The sequence below is a fragment of the Temnothorax longispinosus genome, chromosome 4, assembly GCF_030848805.1.
Source record: "Temnothorax longispinosus isolate EJ_2023e chromosome 4, Tlon_JGU_v1, whole genome shotgun sequence".
Classification (NCBI taxonomy): domain Eukaryota; kingdom Metazoa; phylum Arthropoda; class Insecta; order Hymenoptera; family Formicidae; genus Temnothorax; species Temnothorax longispinosus.
Genome location: NC_092361.1, coordinates 12793209 through 12815980, shown reverse-complemented (window position 1 = coordinate 12815980; position 22772 = coordinate 12793209). Strand labels below are relative to the sequence as shown.

General features: G+C 35.0%; 4 protein-coding genes and 1 long non-coding RNA gene across 11 annotated transcripts; 3 read left to right on the top strand and 2 right to left on the bottom strand.

Annotated features, from left to right (window-relative positions):
• Positions 1-423: 423 nt before the first annotated feature.
• On the top strand, positions 424-5141 carry Ragc-d (Ras-related GTP binding C/D). The gene is made up of 7 exons (XM_071776300.1): positions 424-623; positions 889-1049; positions 1137-1543; positions 1624-1760; positions 1843-1985; positions 2073-2221; positions 2321-5141. Exons 1-7 carry the CDS (start codon positions 621-623, stop codon positions 2518-2520), a joined length of 1200 nt encoding a protein of 399 aa, XP_071632401.1. The 5' UTR covers positions 424-620; the 3' UTR covers positions 2521-5141.
• Grip128 (gamma-tubulin complex component 5) lies at positions 3690-9378 on the bottom strand. 5 transcript variants are annotated; one of them, XM_071776287.1, is made up of 15 exons: positions 9265-9378; positions 8536-8662; positions 8022-8453; positions 7685-7950; positions 7439-7610; positions 7111-7327; positions 6744-7044; positions 6468-6652; positions 6075-6381; positions 5779-5995; positions 5169-5460; positions 4897-5097; positions 4669-4805; positions 4435-4594; positions 3690-4126 (listed from the first exon to the last, which is right to left on the bottom strand). In XM_071776287.1, the coding sequence occupies exons 2-15, from the start codon at positions 8605-8607 to the stop codon at positions 4080-4082; spliced, it is 3006 nt and encodes a 1001-aa protein (XP_071632388.1). In that variant the 5' UTR covers positions 8608-8662; positions 9265-9378; the 3' UTR covers positions 3690-4079. The 5 variants fall into 5 exon arrangements, with proteins under 5 accessions (XP_071632388.1, XP_071632390.1, XP_071632386.1 ...); XM_071776289.1 differs by having other exon boundaries at positions 4669-4751; XM_071776285.1 differs by having other exon boundaries at positions 3690-4594.
• A 2002-nt stretch (positions 9379-11380) lies between these two features.
• Mrgn1 (Mahogunin ring finger 1) lies at positions 11381-16244 on the top strand. Of its 3 annotated transcripts, none has more exons than XM_071775267.1 (10): positions 11382-11749; positions 11834-11952; positions 12104-12369; positions 12449-12590; positions 12675-12878; positions 13851-14093; positions 14275-14435; positions 14522-14789; positions 14961-15205; positions 15340-16244. In XM_071775267.1, the coding sequence occupies exons 1-9, from the start codon at positions 11662-11664 to the stop codon at positions 15153-15155; spliced, it is 1686 nt and encodes a 561-aa protein (XP_071631368.1). In that variant the 5' UTR covers positions 11382-11661; the 3' UTR covers positions 15156-15205; positions 15340-16244. The 3 variants fall into 3 exon arrangements, with proteins under 3 accessions (XP_071631369.1, XP_071631368.1, XP_071631371.1); XM_071775270.1 differs by having other exon boundaries at positions 11383-11749; positions 14979-15205; XM_071775268.1 differs by having other exon boundaries at positions 11381-11749; positions 14961-16244.
• A 344-nt stretch (positions 16245-16588) lies between these two features.
• Rpl10 (ribosomal protein L10) lies at positions 16589-18100 on the bottom strand. Its single transcript, XM_071775271.1, has 4 exons — positions 17972-18100; positions 17790-17818; positions 17120-17425; positions 16589-16977 (listed from the first exon to the last, which is right to left on the bottom strand). The coding sequence occupies exons 2-4, from the start codon at positions 17810-17812 to the stop codon at positions 16647-16649; spliced, it is 660 nt and encodes a 219-aa protein (XP_071631372.1). The 5' UTR covers positions 17813-17818; positions 17972-18100; the 3' UTR covers positions 16589-16646.
• Positions 18101-18731: 631 nt separating this feature from the next.
• LOC139811155 (uncharacterized) lies at positions 18732-19141 on the top strand. Its single transcript, XR_011731560.1, has 2 exons — positions 18732-18836; positions 18929-19141. It is a non-coding gene; the product is annotated as an uncharacterized lncRNA (long non-coding RNA).
• Positions 19142-22772: the final 3631 nt, after the last annotated feature.

Genomic DNA, 22772 nt, shown 5'->3' with positions numbered 1-22772 from the left:
CATTCTGTCTTTATTATTCATTAATTGCCAAAAAGGATAGAACATCACAAGTGAGAATTATCTGAGTTTTGATGTAGATGGAAAGCACCTATTTATTCAACAATCAAAATATCAAAATAAACCACCATCAAAAACGTCACATCCTGTTTCACTCAATGACGGCACATTTACTCCATTCGCGTTGCTTGCACTTTTTGCACTCAGCATCTTCGCTTTCTCTCTCTCCAACGGCCGAATATATATATTTATCTCATTTCAAGTGCAAAAATGCTTGAGGATTTGAGCAACGCGAACAAACCTATTTGTCCGACCTTTGGTTTTTTAGGATCTCTAGTAACGTACGGGCACTGCTCTGACAAGGGACCAATCAGAGCACCGATTGATACATGGCTGTATCAAACGAGCACTGTTAATCATCACACACACCCAATTGCTCCAATTGTAAACAAAGATATTGGATATTGTATTAAACTTTTGTACCCTACATAATTTTCCATTATATGTAGTCGCGGTCGAACGGATACGGTGCGGCACCGCGACGTTTTTCGGATTTGTAATCCTTCGGGAGGGACGGAAGGACGGCTAGGATCTTGCCATAAAAATTATTTAACCTCACGAACATGGTAAGTGGGTGGTGAACACGAACTTGCTTCTGTTCGAATTTTCATCGAGGAAATGGCAGTAATTAAGCGTGTTGCTGATATAAAAAAAATATGTAACCTCTCTCGCACTATTGAATATTTTAATTAGTTGGACGCACGTGGGAGTGAATTATGACATCTTGGAATTAACGATAATGACGTTTCTAATTATATATATATATATATAGCCGTTCAGTGTGTCATATAAATTTTAATTTTTTACGGTGTTCCTTCTATGCTGTTCTAGGATGATGACGATCATTATCAAAGTGGTTATGATGACCATTATCAAAGTGGTTCTTTCCCAAAGGATTTTGGGTATGCGCCGTTTGACGGTGAAACCGATGGATCTATGGATCCACTAGCCGGAGAACAGAAGCCTAGAATACTTCTGATGGGTCTGAGACGGTAGGATTAAGAGTTTTTTGTGGCAAGACAATCTGCAAATTTCTTAGACCAATGCTTATCCTTCTGTCTTTTTCTTTCGTTCTTTAGTAGCGGCAAATCGTCGATACAAAAGGTGGTATTCCACAAGATGTCACCGAACGAGACGCTATTCTTGGAAAGTACAAATAAAATAATTAAAGACGATATAAGCAACTCAAGCTTTGTACAATTTCAAATATGGGATTTCCCTGGACAAATCGACTTCTTCGATCCTACCTTTGACAGTGATATGATATTTGGCGGTTGCGGAGCATTAGTGTTTGTGATAGATGCCCAGGACGATTACATGGAAGCTCTTAATAAACTCCATGCAACAGTCACAAAGGCGAACAAGGTCAATCAGGCCATCAAGTTTGAAGTTTTTATCCATAAGGTGGACGGATTGTCGGACGACTGTAAAATGGAAACGCAAAGAGATATACACACGAGGGCCAACGATGATTTAGCAGACGCTGGTAAAGAAAAGTTTTTGAGATAAGAGTTGGATTAAGGAGATGAAACGCTGATTCTTACTCACTTTACGTATTTCTTCTAGGATGCGATCAAATACATTTGAGTTTTCATTTGACTTCGATATATGATCATAGTATATTTGAAGCATTTAGCAAAGTTGTTCAAAAGTTAATACCACAGCTGCCTACTTTAGAAAATTTACTCAATATACTCATATCGGTAAAGATAACGTTTGTCCTGTCCTCTTTTTTTGTTATAATGAACAGTCTAGAATATTAAAAAAAAAATGTTATACTCACAGAATTCAGCAATTGAGAAGGCATTCCTGTTTGATGTTGTCTCAAAAATATATATAGCAACGGATAGCTCACCTGTTGATATGCAAAGTTATGAACTATGTTGTGATATGATTGATGTTGTTATTGACGTATCTTGCATATATGGGTAAGTAATCGTATATTCTGATTGCATATATATGTATATATTTAACATACTGTTTGTATTTTTTCTTTATATTTATGTCTGCTCCAGATTGAGAGAGGATTTAGAAGCTGCTGCATTCGACAACCAAAGTTCCAGTTTAATTAAATTAAATAATGGTACAATCCTGTACTTGCGCGAAGTGAATAAATTTTTAGCGTTAGTCTGCATCTTACGAGAGGATAATTTCGATAGACAAGGTGAAAATAATTATTTTAATATATATTTAAAAAAAATGTGTTTTTATAATAACGCGCACGGATTGCATCATTATTTTTGTTTCTCTTTCTAATTTACAGGTGTGATCGACTATAACTTCCTTTGTTTCCGCAAGGCGATACAGCAAGTATTCGAATTACGAAACAAAGCGTTAGCTGCAACAAATGCGAACAATCACTCATCCTCCCCTGTTAGCACGAATGAAACGTCAAATGTTCCCACGGTGTCGCAAACTGGAGCCATTGGACAAAACGGTACTGTTGTAATTGCGCAGAGTTAACTTTAATGTGCAATCTGTATAGAACTTATCAGGCGAATGTAATAGAACAGATCTTGATATTAATTTCATTATTACTTATTTGGAAATCTCTTTGCAAATATGTATGTTGCAAACACATCTTTTCCTCCCCTTAATATATACTATACTTTTTACAATATATTATTAAACATGAAATATATCTTTCATACCAAGAAATGACTTTCTAGCTGTATATGTATAAGTTATCATAATAATGTTACCAAACATATAATTATGATTTCGTATTTTAAAACTGTAACCCCAAATTACTATAGCGGAACTTTTATAATTGCTATTTGTTACATAGAGTATTGGAACACATCTATGTTATCAGTTATTGCTTTCTTTATGTACCTTAATGAAATATATGGCAGTATATGTGTGCGTGTGTATGTGTGTGTTGTGTGGGTGTGTGGGTGGATTTAAATCTATATCTACATGTTTCACATGTACCATATTTACATTCTCCTTCTTTGGAATCTAAAGTTATATATACACATTTGTAATTTCTAAATCTCAATAATTGTATAATTTTATTGGGTCATAATGTAGAAATCGTGATTTTATTGTATGTGGAATAACATTATCGAATATATTTTTATTTTTGTATGTATCTACTTAAAATATTCCTTACGATGTTACGAATTAGTGACGATATCTTTTATCTCGTGTAAGACGCATGATGATGAATTTAGAACAAAGAATTGTTCCTCATATTGATACCAGCGCATGTAAGAAAATATTTGTTCATACTCGTTTAAGGACATTTCAACAGGTAGCAATGATTCTGGACTAAAATTTTAAAAAGTTAGTAAATCCACACTTTAACTGAAAAATCTGTAGCATACGTCAGTCACATTTTTTTTACCTTATTTGCCAAGTCCTTTCGTAAATTAATTTTGGGATTGGTAGGGGGATGCCTGACGGTGGCAAACTTTGGTGTGCGATTTCTGTCAATAAAGTACGACTGAGGTCGGTAATAAGATTAATGAATTTATTACTATCTTCGAATGATTTACTATCGATGTAGGCCGCAGATGCTGGCATCAATTTATCTGGAAGGGATCGAATAGGAAACAGGATATGGAAGTTGATACATTGGGTAACAATTATACTGATAATCGTACGTAGTGGTAGAAAAGTGATTGATGTAATTTTAAACAATTTTTATTCTACAAAAAATAAAGTAATATATTTTTCTCTCAATTATACATATGGGAACAATTATTTGAAAAAAATAAGTACATAATACTCTATGTTGTAAATATTACAGATCTTTGCGTAACGAGTTCATCTAAAAAATAATTATTAGTATAAAAAATTATAATTTATATTAATCACAAACGAGATAACGATATAATGATCTAGTAGAATAACGGCTAAATACTACATGTATACTTTTGTAGTAATATTTTATTAAGTAATGAGATTGATGTAAATGAGATGGGATTGATGTCGTTGTTAATCCCAAATAGAAAGATCAGAATGCACACTGATAATATTGTTAAATCGGTACGAGTTGACATTCTATTAATATAAAATTAAGCACATGGCATACTGCAATTAAAGGCTGAACTTAAGGCAGTCACTGTAAATAAAGCAAGGGGAAAATGTCAGAAAAGCAATACTGTTAATTCATCATGCAACAATTTAACATCTATTAGTTAATATTTTTTCAGTATATGGCAAATATATTCAGGATTTGACATGTCAATACATAAATCACACTAATGACGTATCTTTCAATGACTAATTTTAAAAAATAATTGAACATTTTTTGTTTTTAACGTTCTAATGATTGTTTTGACAATATTTATGAATGATCGATTGAACTGCAGAATTGTGGATAACTGTACTGAAATACGTTAAGTACCGCTAATAAATTGTAAAACTTACAATAATCTGCATCCTTATGTTGTACCGCATTATGCAAAGCTAAGGCAAGATATGTATGATACTTTATGTAACTGTGCTCCATTACGTCTAATTCTGTAGCGGCTAACAATAATTTTTTGCGTGACCATCGATCTCGTACGTGATTACACATTTCGATCATCTAAAACATAATAATTGAGTAATAAGTAAATTCTATAAATTGACATTTCACCGTCATCTAATAGATATACGTACGTTATTTATAGTTGTTATTAAATCTTTAAATTCCTCTGTTAATAAGCAATGTTCGTGAACTTTGTTCAAGTATTCATTATGCACTGAAAATAATTGCTTACGTTTGTTAAGATTATCATGAGTATTCCATCCAATATCTTGAAAGGAAACTTTATATGTCACAGTCACACAATAAGATATGTATGTGAGAATTTCTTTTCCTCAAAGATAATTTATCGCAATCGTTACCTGATATAATGGTATCGAGACTATCTGCCTGAGCTAGAACCTTTTCCAGTATAAAACCTAGACTCTGTAATACTTGGCCAGACAAGTATGTATGTATAGATCCTATCGCGTGCAGCAGCCAAAATCTTAAACTCTCGAGGCGCCTTATGTGGAACTGTTCTAATCTGTCTCTTGTACACGGCGACCTAGAACCCTCTAGATCTGAAAAAAGTAACGAAACGATATAAACATGTTGTAAAAATATATCTTAAATCGTATTCGTATTTATTTACCATAAAACCTTAAATTATTTAACGTCCACAAAGCCCACTTCAATTTTAGTTGAAATCTGAATATCTCATTGTACTTTTCTAAAACTTTCTTAGTTAACACGATACTTATAGGCCATTCTACTGTATAATGCAGCGTTATACTATTTATAGCTTGTAACACTTGACGAGTACTGATATTGCCGTGAACTGTAATCGACCAACGAGAACTTGTATCCGGCCAATATTGGGAAAATACCTCTTCAAGAATACACGACAGAAAATACGAATTAGCCCACATTTGGTTATTTTCAATCTAGAATAGATAATTGTTATATCACAAAGGATTATTATTAATATTTTAATACGTTGACTGCCAAGTCATATTTGGGAAAAGGTTCCCTTACACTTTTTTTATGTATTTAAGAATCAAATTTTTTTTTTGTGAATTAATTTTCCATGTTTTGACGTCACGGTTAATTTTTCATTCTTACCCCAGACGCTCACTGTCAATTTTATTAAGTATTTCCTATGATTTTCTTCATAACTGCGATTTAATTGCAAGTCAGGCCAGTACGAGTTAACTCGTATTTGGCAGTCAACGTGTTAAGGATTAATTTCTTTCTCCTTTTACCTCGTGAAACAAGATTTGATAGAACTTATTCATAACGTGTCCAGCTTCCATCATATAAACAAGCCTCAATAGCTTCAAATGTGTTTGCAGCTTATATTCCTCAATCATAATATTTTTTACTAATTTGCTAGCGCTGTTATAGCGTAATATTAAAATCTCAGACAATGTATTCTCCAAAATGTTTTGCATCGGCAATATATATCTTATCTTTTGTAGTCTACAAGAGAATATATGTTAGTCTTAATGTATAAATTACTCTAATATATTAATAATTTTTTGTAAATGTAGACATATACTCTTGATATAAATTATATATTTGGCCTTGTTTCGTTTTAGAATTGTGAGTACTATGCACACGAGCATCCACCGTATCGTTTTTATATAATTCATATGGCATGTAGTCTTCCATAGCTTTCATGAGAAATGGATTATGCAAAGTTGATAATTGGTGTATTATATTCGTTTCAATATCGGCATCGTACTCTTGTAAAAGTATTTCATCTATTTGCGGCGCGGTATCTGTCTCCTCCACTGATGGACTATATTTAGATATTTCTGATAACAATTTATTTTGTAGTTCAATGTTTAATGAAATCCTTGTGTCTGCAATACAATTATTATGCGTTATAATGAGATATAAGTTTACAACGTAAAAGAATGATATAAAGATGTCTGTCATAGTCAGAGACCATTGTACTCGTTGTCCATCCTCCATATGTCGGCAATTCGATCCAAAGAAACAAGTAATTCAATACTGTGACCCATATGTTGCACTTTTTGCAACAAGAATTGCATAATAGGATCTGTCAAGCAAATATTATCGGACAATCGAATCGTAAATTTTTCAATTTGTTCATTTTCATTCTCTCTGACCCTATAAAATAATTAAACAATTAAATATAGGCATGTAAATATATATAGTAAATTAGAATTTTAAATCTAATTTTTTTATTTTTTACTTGTACCTCACAATTATAAATTCATCTCGCCAATCCTCTAATCGTCCTTCACTCAGCCATGTATCAATTATGTTAAGATAAACGGTAAGACTACATAGATACAAATTTATACAAATATTTGTCCTTTCTCGACTATGAGAATTTTGCATTTCATAATATAAGGATGATAATAGTCGAGATGCACATTTCCAATTAAGATTAACTTTCCAATCAGTTATAACTTTCTGGTGTATATCGTAGAGCATTTTTATAGTATTCAAATGTCCTCTCAGATTAGCCGATAAAGATAAGAACGTATTGCAATTTTCTAAAACAAAATATTTAGCAATAAGATTACAATGGTATCATGAACAAATGAGTCATGTGAGCTTACCTTGCTTTATAATATCTTTTTCTATATTAACCACTTCAGTCTTAAATTCACATAGGTGTTGTTTAAGCGCAGCATTATATGCTTCATAGGTCAAAGGAGGACTCTGTAGTTCTGAGTCTTGGTTATAAGTTGGCTGCAAGTCAGCTCCAAACTTTTCAATATCATATATCATCGAAAAATACTCGCAGAATGGAGTTAGAATACTCCTAAAAGCAGTCTGGAAGTAGGATTCAAAAATAGAATGATTTTTAAAATAATAAAACCGTGCATAAAGGATTGCACAAAAAGATTTAAGAATGATAAGAGCTGATCCTATAGATGTACGCACAGTTGTCAAACTTGGTATAGATAAGTCGGAACATATTGAAAATTTCGATTCACTGTCCTGTTGAAACACCACCATTGACGTTTGAACATAAAACATCCATAATAATTCTCTGCACACTTGATATTCGCTAAGAGTAGTTACTTTGTACAAAGCTGACAAACTCGTTTCATGCCTGTAAATATATTTACAACATCACGTATATAACTCATACATGAAATAATTTAACTGAAAAAGTAAAAAAAGTACCATATGTCGCATATGCTGGTGTCACAAGATCGTTTAACAACGGGATACTTTCGACATCTTAGATTGTTCCACCAATCAGTTTGAACCTTTGATAAGAGCCACTTTCTAGATTCGAGATTTTGTACTAACGCCAAGGAGAATTTGTCTGCTGTACTATCAGAAACTTCTGGACACTGCGCAATATCTAACTGAGTATTACATATTTGCGTCGGCAAAGAAATATCATTCTCATCAGTCCCTTCTTCTTCCGTTAAATCGGACCATTCCTATACAAATGTAAAACTTGAAAACGTTTCGAATTATAATTTTACGAAATGTATCTCATGCTAATACCTACGCTCTCGCTATTGTCGCTCTTATAATCACGAAAGAAATTCTCCTGACCTTCCTTCAAATATTGTGCCCAGTCTATTTCCTCCGTAATGCTATCCTCGTTTCCAGTGGCTGCATTAAAACTGTGTTCCCCGCGCGTGAGTTTTAAGCTGTCCAAGTTGGACTTGTGAGTTTCAGTACACAGATCCAATAGGAACGTTAACAAACACCACTGCAGATCGTACTGCGGATGTTGCTCAAAGTCAAAACTCGATAAAAAGGAATCGATCAGCTCTTGAAACTTTTTAGCGACTTCATATTTTCCGTGGATCGAGAATTTGGTGATCAGGGCGTTTATCGCCTCTTTGGTTGCGTGACTATCGATAGAGAGATAGCGATGATGTTTAATATTCGATAAACAAAATCGTTCGCATATCCGAAATCCCTCTTCAGCTTCCTGAATACATAAAGATTCATATCTTGTAAGATGTCATTGTTTCCTGTGTATGTCACAAATGTCAACTTGACCTCACACATACCTCAAACGATGTAAGCGCTGTTATAAGCTGCTTCAAATCATTATGAATGTCATTCAATATTCGAGTACTCATTTTTACTTTGCATCAAAATTATTGAGCAATACATATGAAATCATATCGGCATGCGCTAAAAAAAAAACAATTTTTCTGTTATGCTAACCATCTAGTTCAACTTTTTAACCCTCCGTCTGTATATGTGGGTCTACGGCGTCAGAAAATATTAAATAAACAATGTTTATCAAAACGACTATAAAATTATCAACTACAATGTAGACAGACGTTTTGTGAATTTTTCCGGATTTTTTAAAAATACTTTAATAGGGAAAAATTGCGTCACATCTGACAGACCCACGTATTTTGTACTCCGAGAGTGCAAAAAAAAAACGTATACAAACGGAGAGTTAATTTGACAGATAAAGGAAAATATACAATAAAAATGGCTTTTTCTAAAAAAATGTAAGTTAAAAAAATATGAGATTTAATTTATAACAAAAATTGTTAAATTATATCTTTAAAATCGTGTATCAAAATTGAAGGTGAGAGGGTTAAAGTAACCATTAAGAAAATATATATATAATGTAATGTTACATTAAAAATATATGATATTAAATTTAACATTCAATCTGAAAAGTTTACATTCATTCTGGATAAATGTTTAATTCTGATCAGTCTCATCTTATTGTTAGATTTCGATGATAGATATCCTAACCTTAAAAAACATTTAGTTACCATTTCGCGCCGACTTCTCCTTTTTCTGTTGGCACCATCGACAATTCGTCAGTCGATACACGCCCGCCATGGCTATAGCACAGTATATACAGTAGCGCAACTCTCTGTCGGCACTTTTGATGTTAGCGTGGATAAAAATGAACTGCACATGCGCGTGCGAAGTATGTAAAGGCCTTCACACATAAAATGTCGTAAGGACGTAAAACGTAGGCGTAAGAAATCGATCAATCCCAATCAAGTATTTCCCCCTACTGTGGTTACGAACAGCACAATATTTGATTGGGATTGGTCGATTTTCTTACGCTTACGTTTTACGTTCTTACGCGATTTTATGTGTGAAGGCCTTAACCAATCAGAGCACCCGATAATCTGTCTCACTTCCTCTCACTGTTATAAGTCTAATTTCTAATTTATCGTTGCGTGTCAGACGCGCGCGTTTTGATTGGGATAATGTATGGAGACGCATGTTTGACGTGCGTTATAACGCGCAGAAACGCATGCATAAACAACAAGGGTTATATTTGAGATAGAAATAAAACATAATGTACAACCAGACGCGCGCTATATATTTATTTATTGGCACTATATATTTTTTAATTATATATATATATAGGTTAGGTATGTACAAAATACAGATAAATTTTAATAATTTGTATAGCAATTGTACAAATGTGCCATATTACTTCTTCGTGTTATACACGAGTTGTATAACACAAATCAATAAATTATTTATGCTATCAATATTTAAACGGTCACAAAAGGAAATATCAAGGAAATATTAAGAAAATTATATAATACAACTTGTAACTTAATTTTATCTAAAATATAAGTAGAAAGGGCTGTAAGGGTCACAACGCGGATCACGGTGCGTTCAGATATAAATGTGATTTATTTCTCGATTTACAAAAATCCAAACGTTTTGGCTCCTGTCTGAGCCATCCTCAGTGGTATAATATTAACATCAAAAATATATATTCTCCCTTAACATGGTAAGTTTACTGTTTCAATTTGACAGAAACTTAGTGAGACTAAAAGGTCCAAATCAGTTAGTTTGGAGAAAAAATACATCGCAGTCAAACCAAATAATAAGAAAATAAGGCAAAGAAAATGATCTGTGCAGAGCGATCTGTAAGACGAGATCATTCAGAATGTTTTTCGTTGTGCGTCGTGTCGATGGGATCTCGTCACAGATCATTTTCTTTGCCTTATTTTCTTATTATTCGGTTTGACTGCGATGTATTTTTTCTCCAGACTAACTGATTTGGACCTTTTAGTCTCACTAAGTTTCTGTCAAATTGAAACAGTAAACTCACCATGTTAAGGAAAAATATATATTTTTGATGTTAATATTATACCACTGAGGATGGCTCAGACAGGAGCCGAAACGTTTGGATTTTTGTAAATCGAGGAATAAATCACATTTATATCTGAACGCACCGTGATCCGCGTTGTGACCCTTACAGCCCTTTCTACTTATATTTTAGATAAAATTAAGTTACAAGTTGTATTATATAATTTTCTTAATATTTCCTTGATATTTTGTGATCGTTTAAATATTGATAGCATAAATAATTTATTAATTTGTGTTATACAACTTGTGTATAACACGAAGAAGTAATATGGCACATTTGTACAATTGCTATACAAATTATTAAAATTTATCTGTATTTTGTATATACCTAACCTATATATATACATATATGTATATAATTAAAAAATATATAGTGCCAATAAATAAATATATAGCGCGCGTCTGGTTGTACATTATGTTTTATTTCTATCTCAAATGTAACCCTTGTTGTTTATGCATGCGTTTCTGCGCGTCATAACGCACGTCAAACATGCGTCTCCATACATTATCCCAATTAAAACGCGCGCGTCTGACACGCAACGATAAATTAGAAAGAGAGAGAGAGAGACTTATAACAGTGAGAGGAAGTGAGACAGATTATCGGTGCTCTGATTGGTTACATACTTCGCACGCGCATGTGCAGTTCATTTTCATCCACGCTGAAATCGGGAGAGTTGCGCTACTGTATATACTGTGGCTATAGGAATTCCGTGTACACGGTCGATTCACGACCGTGTCCGTGTAATACATACATACATACATACATACATACATACATACATACATACTCTAGTGATTCATAAAACAACCTCATGCTTGCTTTCGCAAAACCTTCCTTTCGCGCATTGTTTTTTATTTTCTACTTTTTTTAACAACAAACCGACAAAGTCAAATTAATTTTACGCAAATCAATGTGACAAATCCCAGTAGTTTTCGATCGCTTAGCGGTGGATTTTTACGAATATATGCGTACACCCACTGTTCGTTATCGAACGTAAGACAAATACGGTTTGCCATTTGACCGCGTGTTGTGATTGCTAAACAAGATGGGATCGTTGACAAGTAGGCAGAACGCTGGAGTCGAGGAGGTTGATATCACTTCGAACCACGCGTATAAATATCCTCCACGATCCGGTATATGACTTCAAAATCGCATTTACAGAGTAATGCATAACGTCCCTTCTGTCACTTCATTAATACATGAATTACTCCCGACAGGGTCCTACTTTGGCAGTCATTTCATAATGGGCGGTGAGCGATTTGACACGCCTCAGCCTGAGGCGTATCTCTTTGGAGAGAATGCAGATCTGAATTTCTTAGGCAGCCGACCAACTCCTGTATGAACGTTGTACAATTAGTTTTTTTATATGTAAAAAAATTTTCTTGTACAAAGGATCTATTTAAATGTAGACGTATATATGTTGAGCTATAGCTTTCATTTACTCTTTGTTGTAAAGAGCTATTAATCACATTTCATTCTTGTTTCAGTTTCCATATCCTCCGCCACAAGCCAACGATCCTACAAAGACATTAAAGAGCTTAGTGAACATACGCAAGGAGTCTCTGAGGCTGGTTCGTAATATGGACCAAACGTCGACGTCCTCGCATTACCACAGTGTCAAGCACTATGGCGACAGTGATATTGACAAGAAACCCAACCGTTTTAACATTGAATTTGTGTTCGACTGCGACGTGAGATGTGCGATAACGATTTATTACTTTTGTACAGAAGAAGTTTCAACGAAAGGAGTTGCGTATGTACATTGTAAATGTAAGGGACATTGCTGCACAGAAAATGTTTGGTAAACAAATTATTTTTTTTATTGACTCTAGATATATACCACGGGATCCATCTATGAACTCTGAAACATATCATTATAAAAAAGGAGCAAACCAATTGTTCTCACAAACGTCGCACATATTCGATCCAACATTGTACACTGAAGAAGATTTAATATACAATGCAGATAGAGAAGTATTTACGACATATATACATATATTGTCTTTAGTAAGATTGATGTTTTCAAGAAGAATGAAACATTTTTTTTCTAATTTGTAGATTATTCCAATAGCTATACATTGTGTAGCAGAGGAAGGATCGGACGATCTAAAACAATCTCATACAACCATAGCCGTGGTTGAAAAACATTCTGATGGGACATACGTATTAAAAGCACTTAAACAGAAGCTTTATGTGGACGGCCTTTGCTATTTAGTACAGGAGATATATGGAATTGAGAATAAGAATACTGAAAATGCAAAAGTATGAGAATGTATACAATAATATTTGAGTAGATTATTCTAATAAGGGGACAACCAACCGTTGACCTCTTGAATTTTACTTTTTAATATGTTACAGTATAGTTACCCTTTCACTAATACAAGGTATAGTAACTCTGCTCAATGCGTAATAGTTCGTGAAATAATAATGTTTAAAATTTTTCGTGTGCGTAATTGTTTTAAAATTCTGTAAAAAAAATTTATGTACTATAATTATGTATTATAAATAAGAAAAATAGAATTATAAGGGGACATTATAAATAAGTACATCACAATTAACAAAAATACATTACATGACAACTAATCTTCGGTGTCGGAACTTTCAACTTGTGCGCTATCAATAATATAGTCAGAATGTGTACACGTTTTTGAATGTCATCTATCATTGAAACATTTAAAATACATTACTAATTTGCACCAAGCGCATTTTATGAATGCAACTTCTTTGCATAAGCACGGTTTTTTTATCATTGATATAAAAACAATATTTTTAACATTAATATTTCATAAAATATTGCACATTAGACAGAGTTACTGTACCTTGTATTGGTGAATGGAGTGTACTGTAACATTTATTATAAGTTTAGCAAAATGTCAAGGATTGGTTATCCCCTTGTAAGTATGTATGCGCTTCCAGATAAAATCAGAAGAAGTATCTTCCTCTTTTCGTGAAATTTAGTGACAGTATTTTAGATGCTCCTAAACGAATATTTGGCATATATAAAATTTAAATATATAATTATAATATATAATTTTTTATCTTTGCAAGAAGGAAAAATAAATAATAGGAAATAAGAAGGAAAATAAATCATCTCACGCTTACGATTTAGATATTTATCCCTCTATTTCGACTTGATTCTATTCGTGTAAAAAAATTTGAGGTACTTTCACAAAGTTTCAAGAAAATCGAGACTGAGATTTCGGAGCTTCAGCTTTACTTTCTTTTTTCATATAGCAACAAGGCAGCGATGAGGATACCGAGGACAATGGCTCCGAATGTGTTATTTGCATGAGCGAAGTACGCGACACGTTAATTTTGCCGTGCAGACACTTGTGCCTGTGCAACTCCTGCGCCGATTCGTTGAGATATCAAGCAAACAACTGTCCGATATGTCGCGCACCGTTCAGGGCGCTCTTGCAGATTAAAGCTCTTCAGAAAGCGACCGGGACAATTATATCTAATCCACCATTGCCAGAGGTGAGAGTAGTGAAATAATAGTCAGATTACTTGCACGTTTTATCATTTTTTTTTTTTTTTTATTACTTTGAATGTATTTCGTGATAGTATTTCTGAATTAACGCAATCTCTACGTGTTTCTTATTTGTTGTTGCTTCACTGAGTACTATGTGACCGATACACATTGAAATTATTATTCCAGGGAAGTTGCGAGAATATCCCATCGGGCTACGAAGCAGTGTCTCTGATAGAAGCTTTAAATGGACCTTACACTCCACGAACTGTCATTATTGCACCAGAATCACCCGATACTCCCGATACAGATACGGCGAGTGCCATTCAAGCCGCTGAAACTTTAAATCGGTTCGTCTCGTATCCATATGTCCTTATAATCACTACGTAAATAACATACGTGGAATAATCTACATGAAAAACGTGCCCATTTGCAGCTCGACCGAACGTACCCCGGTCTCAAAACACATATCCGCCAAAGAAACTGATATGTCGGCCAGGTCTAGCGGTACCGCTTGTCCGACTCCCGAATTTCGTATGTCCGTATTACTAGCCAGGGACGAACACTCTGGTTCTCAAAAGGAGTTGCATAATAGATCTCCAGCTATGCGCACCAAATCGGTACATACGCGCGATAAATCTGGTTTAAGAACACGCGACACATTGAGATTGGTTAATGAGAAACAACCAGCTTCTTTATACGAGGTATGCTATTTTTATGGATTAAAAAAAAAGTAGAGTAAGGCAACTTCGCACCAACAATTTGGACTGGGTGGGAGAAGTCTGGTTAGGAAATCGCTGTTCATTTTTAAGTTACGATTTCAAAAATGTGATTAATTACGACCAACTCAACCAAAAAAATTTCGCGTTTACTAGACATCATTTTTAATAAAGGGACAAGGCCAAGACGAAGATAGCGAAGCGGAGAAGTTATCGCCATTATTAGATGCAGCAACGAGCACTGAAGCTTTAGATGTACATTCCCATAGAATATGCGATATTGACATTGACGACGAGATTCAAACGACAGGAAACGAAAATGACGCAGACATTACCTGTCACTCGCACTAGAAAGAGGCCGTGAATATATCTTTGCACGATATTCATTCTTCTTTCATCAGGTATCGTTTACGAAATGGTTTATATTAAATTGGAAGTACAATTCATTCATTTATTCAAAGACTTTGAATTACAACTATACTGAATTTCTCACAATTTCTCAAATGTAACTCACTAAAGCATGCATTTTGATTAGCCCAGCGTAAGTACTTTCCATTTATGTGACTTTTAACGAGGGAAAAAAAGAAAAAGAGCGATGGAGTGATGCAGTGGGAGAGATATACGTTAGCTGAAGACGACGAGTGCAATACGATAAATGAAAAGCCATTATAATTTGTGAATATAAATGTAGAATATAAGTTGGTCTATATAATATTAGTTATATTGTAGATATATTTGTGTTCACACACGCGCGCGCGCGCAACTACATTGAGAATATACCTATAGTATTTATTTTTGTAAAACTAAATTTATGTATAATTTAACAAATAGGATTTAAGATTAGATTTGTTTCCTCTATTTTTCAAGGTACTGGTCGGAAGAATACTCTTGCGAAAGTAGACGTAAAGAATTAAATTGCGTAACTAAATGGAAAGCCCCTAATAGTATACAATGTTTTATTATGCAACTTAAGGGCCTGAGGGCAGAATAGCTAACTTCTAATGTTAAGACAATGTTTTGTTTTAAATCTTTTTAGTAATGCACAATACTGCCTTGCGTCACGTTTTAAACGTGTGTACGAAGTGTCAATATATTTGTAAGACTTGAGATACAAGATAGCATTGTGCGTTATTAAAATCAAAGATTTAAAGCATAAAACACTGTCTTAAAATTACAAGTCAGATTCTGTTCAGGTCCTAGCATGAACAAGTAAGATGCGAAAAACTGCATTTCTTACAAATTCTTATACTATAATTGTTAGAATCTCGAGTAGAACGCGTATATATGTATGTACATACAATTTATCAAATTGTGAAGACTGGGACAGTACTTTGTAAAAAGGAAATGTTATATAATATCGCATTTTTTAGAACAGTAAAGTGTAATTATTAAATTCATTTTACATATGAATTGATAGGTAATAAAAGTGCTTCCATTCGGCGTTTACCGATTTTTATTTCATAGACAGTAACTATATTTAAGGCTCGAGCCTTAACTAGATATATGAGCTGGACATTAGATAGTAAATCTGTAGCATGGTGATACACATAAATCTCAAATTGATTGTCAAACCTGTCATTCACTTAAAACCTCTTTGAGATAAGTATTTACATCTTTTATATTCGTTTTTTTCACATAATTTTTTTTTCAATAAAACCATGCTAATTTAATATATATATTTTTTAAGTAAGAATTGATATTAACTCAAACTTTCAAAAATAAATAATTCTGGATGTTACATTCTACTCAGATTGTTCTAGGGTTTTTTAGAAGATAATATACACTTTGTTTTTTTTCTGATACATTTTATTCAATTCAATGTCCAAAATGTCCAATGTTTATTTAAGCTGTAGCAAGTACCTTCCTGAATTTCTTCCATTCTTCGAGCGGTCCATGCTCGGGTAGATACTTAACATTGCAGCCATCTGGGGCAAGGCGGCCTGCGACTTTCAGTTCCTCATACTCAGTACGATCGTACTTCGTGAAGCCCCATTTCTTCGATACATAAATCTTTTGACGACCAGGGAACTTGAACTTGGCACGTCGCAGAGCTTCAATGACAGCCGCCTTGTGTCGATCGGAAGAACGCACGCTCATAATGGGCTGACCAATGTGTACTCTGGCCACAGTACCCTGAGGTTTGCCAAAGGCACCTCTCATTCCAGTCTGAAGCCTGAAAACAAATCGCATAATTTTTCGGTGATAATTTATTAGACTATAGAATAAGAACCAAAGTTACATGAAAAATTTCAAGTGTAGTATACTTGTAAAAAAGAAATAAGTTTTATTATCTTATGTCACGCCCAGTTACATACCTATCAGCTCCAGCACACGATAACATTTTGTTGATGCGGATAACATGGAAGGGATGGAGTCTCATACGAATATGAAATTGATCTTTTCCAGCGTTCTTCACCATGTATTTGTTAGCACAAATACGTCCGGCTTCCAAAGCCTCGGAACTTAGCTGTTCATATTCATCCGACACCAAGTGCACGCACAATGGAAAGTCCTCAACGGAAGCTTTCTTTTTTCCAAGATCAAAAATGCGGATCTTCGGGTCTGGCACACCGCGACAGAATCTGGATTTCGGGTACGGCTTATTTTTACAATACCGATAACTAAAAAGAAAAGATTCTCAAAATGTAGTAATACTGTTATGTATTTTAATATCTTTCAACATTTAAATTTCAATATTAAATTTGTATTGTTATTATGTGTAATATTAAAACAGAATTACAATGCGTTTTTATCGTTATGATGTTGCGCAAAATAACGTAATTGCAAATTTGAATCTGAAATATGCCTAAGTAAAAAATCAAACTCCATAAGACATGGAAAACGACATATGGGATATAACGTAAAAATTTTTCGTATCGAAATACCATATGGTGGACGGAAAAAGATTTTACAAAACTTGCTGACAAGGTATATATATATATATATAATTTATAAGGGCGACGAATTAAAAATCGCATTACGTACCACCTCGCTGGTCGGCGTCCCATTTTAACCTGCAAATTAAATTAAGTTCACATAAACAAATGCTGGAAATACATAAATTAACGTATCCGGAATAGTTGTAAGAAACGCAGCATGCAAGAAAACATTTAATGTATATTACGATGTCGGTAGATAATAATGGATAAAGAAATATAATATCTCACCGACTCCAAAACGGAGCTAACCACACGAGGAAAAGAAAATGAAAGACGACAGATTGCCTGAGATTGCCTCAATAACGTGAAGCGTGAAGTTCTTCGTGATTGGTGGTGAAAAGTCTCACGTTAAGCAGGATTGCCAATTTTCGATCACAAAAATTCCATGCCAACCTGCCATGTTTGGACGATCATCTTTTGAAAATCTGAGGGTGCCATTACATGAGCTCCGGTAACTTAGCCGGTCAACTTCGACTTTATTAATTTTCATATTCTTTATCGTTTGTTGGTCGTTTGTTGGTGATTGTTGGCTTAATTACAACGTTTGTTGGTTCTTAATTTTTTTTTAAATTTAAAAAGAAAAATTAGCATTAAGTTAGCCGGAAAAATTTTATTTTTAATTTCAAAAAAGCCTAATCGATGCGTAATCGTATGCTGATGATTGTTGGTCTAATTTTAGCGTTTGTTGGTTTATTATTAGTCTTAAAAACGAAAAAAAACGAAAAATTATCTCAAATATTAAAGTAATCGAAGATTGGTTTATTTGCCTACGACTTAAGCTTTATTTCTATCAATTTAAGGCTAACATCTATAAAACTGCCATATGAATACGGACCTTAACATCGGCAGAAAATCGCGAAAAGATCAAGAAACATGGTGTATAAGTTTATAAGTTCTACTTTTAAACATAAAATTGTGCTTAAAATGGATTAATTATGAATTTATCATTTTCTTCCCATGAACTCTTCATTCAAGACGCCTAAAGCACCTCTATGAAGTTGGCCGGACAACTTCAACGTATCGAACTTTCATTAATTGGAATCGATTGGTGGTCGTTTGGTGGTCTTTGGTAGTCTAGTCCGATCGTTTGGTGGTTAGTCGTTTTCCTGTAAAATAAAAATAAAATTTCCGGTGTGAAGTTAGCCGGACAATTTTTATTTTTCAACCAATTTAACTTTTTTATAGCTCATTCGACGCGGAATCGTTTGGTGGTCACGAATATCACCGGTAAAACGTTTGGTGGTCAACCGTTTTCCCAGAAAATAGAAAAAACCGTATGCGCATAATGCCGTATTCGGAACAATTGTATTTATCACCCAAATTGACTTTGATAGGGCTCAATCGACGCAGAATCGTTTGGTGGTCACGAATATCGTCATTAAAACGTTTGGTGGTCAATGGTTTTCCTAAGAAATAGAAAAAACCGTACTCTCACGCCATTGGTCGCATGACTCCGTGACGTTAGCTCGGTAATTTGATGAATAAACATTATTTATCAATCAAATTGACTTTCATACGGCTCAATCGACGCGGAATCGTTTGGTGGTCACGAATATAATCAGTAAAACGTTTGGTGGTCAACCGTTTTCCCAGAAAAAAGGAAAAACCGTATGCTCACGCCATTGGTCGTATGACTCTGTGCTATTAGTCAGAAAAATTGTATTTGTCACCCAAATTGACTTTGATAGGGCTCAATCGACGCGGAATCGTTTGGTGGTCACGAATATTGTCATTAAAACGTTTGGTGGTCAACCGTTTTCCTAAGAAATAGAAAAAACCGTACTTTCACGCCATTGGTCGCATGACTCCGTGACGTTAGCTCGGTAATTTGATGAATAAACATTATTTATCAATCAAATTGACTTCCATACGGCTCAATCGACGCGGAATCGTTTGGTGGTCACGAATATAATCAGTAAAACGTTTGGTGGTCAACCGTTTTTCCAGAAAAAAGGAAAAACCGTATGCTCACGCCATTGGTCGTATGACTCTGTGCTATTAGTCAGAAAAATTGTATTTGGCACCCAAATTGACTTTGATAGGGCTCAATCGACGCGGAATCGTTTGGTGGTCACGAATATTGTCATTAAAACGTTTGGTGGTCAATCGTTTTCCTAAGAAATAGAAAAAACCGTACTCTCACGCCATTGGTCGCATGACTCCGTGACGTTAGCTCGGTAATTTGATGAATAAACATTATTTATCAATCAAATTGACTTCCATACGGCTCAATCGACGCGGAATCGTTTGGTGGTCACGAATATAATCAGTAAAACGTTTGGTAGTCAACCGTTTTCCCAGAAAAAAGGAAAAACCGTATGCTCACGCCATTGGTCGTATGACTCTGTGCTATTAGTCAGAAAAATTGTATTTGGCACCCAAATTGACTTTGATAGGGCTCAATCGACGCGGAATCGTTTGGTGGTCACGAATATTGTCATTAAAACGTTTGGTGGTCAATCGTTTTCCTAAGAAATAGATAAAACCATACTCTCACGCCATTGGTCATATGACTTCGTGACGTTAGCTCGGTAATTTGATGGATAAACATTATTTATCAATCAAATTGACTTTCATACGGCTTAATCGACGCGGAATCGTTTGGTGGTCGCGAATATAATCAGTAAAACGTTTGGTGGTCAACCGTTTTCCCAGAAAAAAGGAAAAACCGTATGCTCACGCCATTGGTCGTATGACTCACGATTCCGCGTCGATTGAGCCGTATGAAAGTCAATTTGATTGATAAATAATGTTTATCCATCAAATTACCGAGCTAACGTCACGAAGTCATACGACCAATGGCGTGAGAGTACGGTTTTATCTATTTCTTAGGAAAACGATTAACCACCAAATGTTTTAATGACAATATTCGTAATCACCAAACGATTCCGCGTCGATTGAGCCCTATCAAAGTCAATTTGGGTGACAAATACAATTTTTCTGACTAATAGCACAGAGTCATACGACCAATGGCGTGAGCATACGGTTTTTCCTTTTTTCTGGGAAAACGGTTGACCACCAAACGTTTTACTGATTATATTCGTGACCACCAAACGATTCCGCGTCGATTGAGCCGTATGAAAGTCAATTTGATTGATAAATAATGTTTATCCATCAAATTATCGAGCTAACGTCACGGAGTCATGCGACCAATGGCGTGAGAGTACGGTTTTTTCTATTTCTTAGAAAAACGGTTGACCACCAAACGTTTTAATGACAATATTCGTGACCACCAAACGATTCCGCGTCGATTGAGCCCTATCAAAGTCAATTTGGGTGACAAATACAATTTTTCTGACTAATAGCACAGAGTCATACGACCAATGGCGTGAGCATACGGTTTTTCCTTTTTTCTGGGAAAACGGTTGACCACCAAACGTTTTACTGATTATATTCGTGACCACCAAACGATTCCGCGTCGATTGAGCCGTATGAAAGTCAATTTGATTGATAAATAATGTTTATCCATCAAATTATCGAGCTAACGTCACGGAGTCATGCGACCAATGGCGTGAGAGTACGGTTTTTTCTATTTCTTAGAAAAACGGTTGACCACCAAACGTTTTAATGACAATATTCGTGACCACCAAACGATTCCGCGTCGATTGAGCCCTATCAAAGTCAATTTGGGTGACAAATACAATTTTTCTGACTAATAGCACAGGGTCATACGACCAATATGGCGTGAGCATACGGTTTTTTCTTTTTTCTGGGAAAACGGTTGACCACCAAATGTTTTACTGATTATATTCGTGACCACCAAACGATTCCGCGTCGATTGAGCCGTATGGAAGTCAATTTGATTGATAAATAATGTTTATTCATCAAATTACCGAGCTAACGTCACGGAGTCATGCGACCAATGGCGTGAGAGTACGGTTTTTTTTATTTCTTAGAAAAACGGTAGACCACCAAACGTTTTAATGACAATATTCGTGACCACCAAACAATTCCGCGTCGATTGAGCCCTATCAAAGTCAATTTGGGTGCCAAATACAATTTTTCTGACTAATAGCACAGAGTCATACGACCAATGGCGTGAGCATACGGTTTTTCCTTTTTTCTGGAAAAAAACGGTTGACCACCAAACGTTTTACTGATTATATTCGTGACCACCAAACGATTCCGCGTCGATTGAGCCGTATGGAAGTCAATTTGATTGATAAATAATGTTTATTCATCAAATTACCGAGCTAACGTCACGGAGTCATGCGACCAATGGCGTGAAAGTACGGTTTTTTTCTATTTCTTAGGAAAACGGTTGACCACCAAACGTTTTAATGACAATATTCGTGACCACCAAACGATTCCGCGTCGATTGAGCCCTATCAAAGTCAATTTGGGTGCCAAATACAATTTTTCTGACTAATAGCACAGAGTCATACGACCAATGGCGTGAGCATACGGTTTTTCCTTTTTTCTGGGAAAACGGTTGACCACCAAACGTTTTACTGATTATATTCGTGACCACCAAACGATTCCGCGTCGATTGAGCCGTATGAAAGTCAATTTGATTGATAAATAATGTTTATCCATCAAATTATCGAGCTAACGTCACGGAGTCATGCGACCAATGGCGTGAGAGTACGGTTTTTTCTATTTCTTAGAAAAACGGTTGACCACCAAACGTTTTAATGACAATATTCGTGACCACCAAACGATTCCGCGTCGATTGAGCCCTATCAAAGTCAATTTGGGTGCCAAATACAATTTTTCTGACTAATAGCACAGAGTCATACGACCAATGGCGTGAGCATACGGTTTTTCCTTTTTTCTGGGAAAACGGTTGACCACCAAACGTTTTACTGATTATATTCGTGACCACCAAACGATTCCGCGTCGATTGAGCCGTATGAAAGTCAATTTGATTGATAAATAATGTTTATCCATCAAATTATCGAGCTAACGTCACGGAGTCATGCGACCAATGGCGTGAGAGTACGGTTTTTTCTATTTCTTAGAAAAACGGTTGACCACCAAACGTTTTAATGACAATATTCGTGACCACCAAACGATTCCGCGTCGATTG

What these genes read in the sequence shown, in the direction of transcription:
- Ragc-d (XM_071776300.1), top strand. An exon ending in TACTCAATATACTCATATCG is followed by an intron (nt 1,761 to 1,842) that starts GTAAAGATAACG and finishes TTATACTCACAG; the next exon opens with AATTCAGCAATTGAGAAGGC. An exon ending in GGATAATTTCGATAGACAAG is followed by an intron (nt 2,222 to 2,320) that starts GTGAAAATAATT and finishes TCTAATTTACAG; the next exon opens with GTGTGATCGACTATAACTTC.
- Mrgn1 (XM_071775268.1), top strand. Translation starts at nt 11,662, where the DNA reads ATGGGATCGTTGACAAGTAGGCAGAACGCTGGAGTCGAGGAGGTTGAT. An exon ending in TAGGCAGCCGACCAACTCCT is followed by an intron (nt 11,953 to 12,103) that starts GTATGAACGTTG and finishes TTCTTGTTTCAG; the next exon opens with TTTCCATATCCTCCGCCACA. An exon ending in GCCGCTGAAACTTTAAATCG is followed by an intron (nt 14,436 to 14,521) that starts GTTCGTCTCGTA and finishes GCCCATTTGCAG; the next exon opens with CTCGACCGAACGTACCCCGG.
- Rpl10 (XM_071775271.1), bottom strand. Translation starts at nt 17,812, where the DNA reads ATGGGACGCCGACCAGCGAGGTG. An exon ending in GGACGCCGACCAGCGAGGTG is followed by an intron (nt 17,426 to 17,789) that starts GTACGTAATGCG and finishes TTTTCTTTTTAG; the next exon opens with TTATCGGTATTGTAAAAATA. An exon ending in TCGTGTGCTGGAGCTGATAG is followed by an intron (nt 16,978 to 17,119) that starts GTATGTAACTGG and finishes ATTTGTTTTCAG; the next exon opens with GCTTCAGACTGGAATGAGAG.
- Grip128 (XM_071776285.1), bottom strand. Translation starts at nt 8,607, where the DNA reads ATGAGTACTCGAATATTGAATGACATTCATAATGATTTGAAGCAGCTT. An exon ending in ACCAGCATATGCGACATATG is followed by an intron (nt 7,611 to 7,684) that starts GTACTTTTTTTA and finishes ATATATTTACAG; the next exon opens with GCATGAAACGAGTTTGTCAG. An exon ending in TCTCGATACCATTATATCAG is followed by an intron (nt 4,806 to 4,896) that starts GTAACGATTGCG and finishes TTTCCTTTCAAG; the next exon opens with ATATTGGATGGAATACTCAT.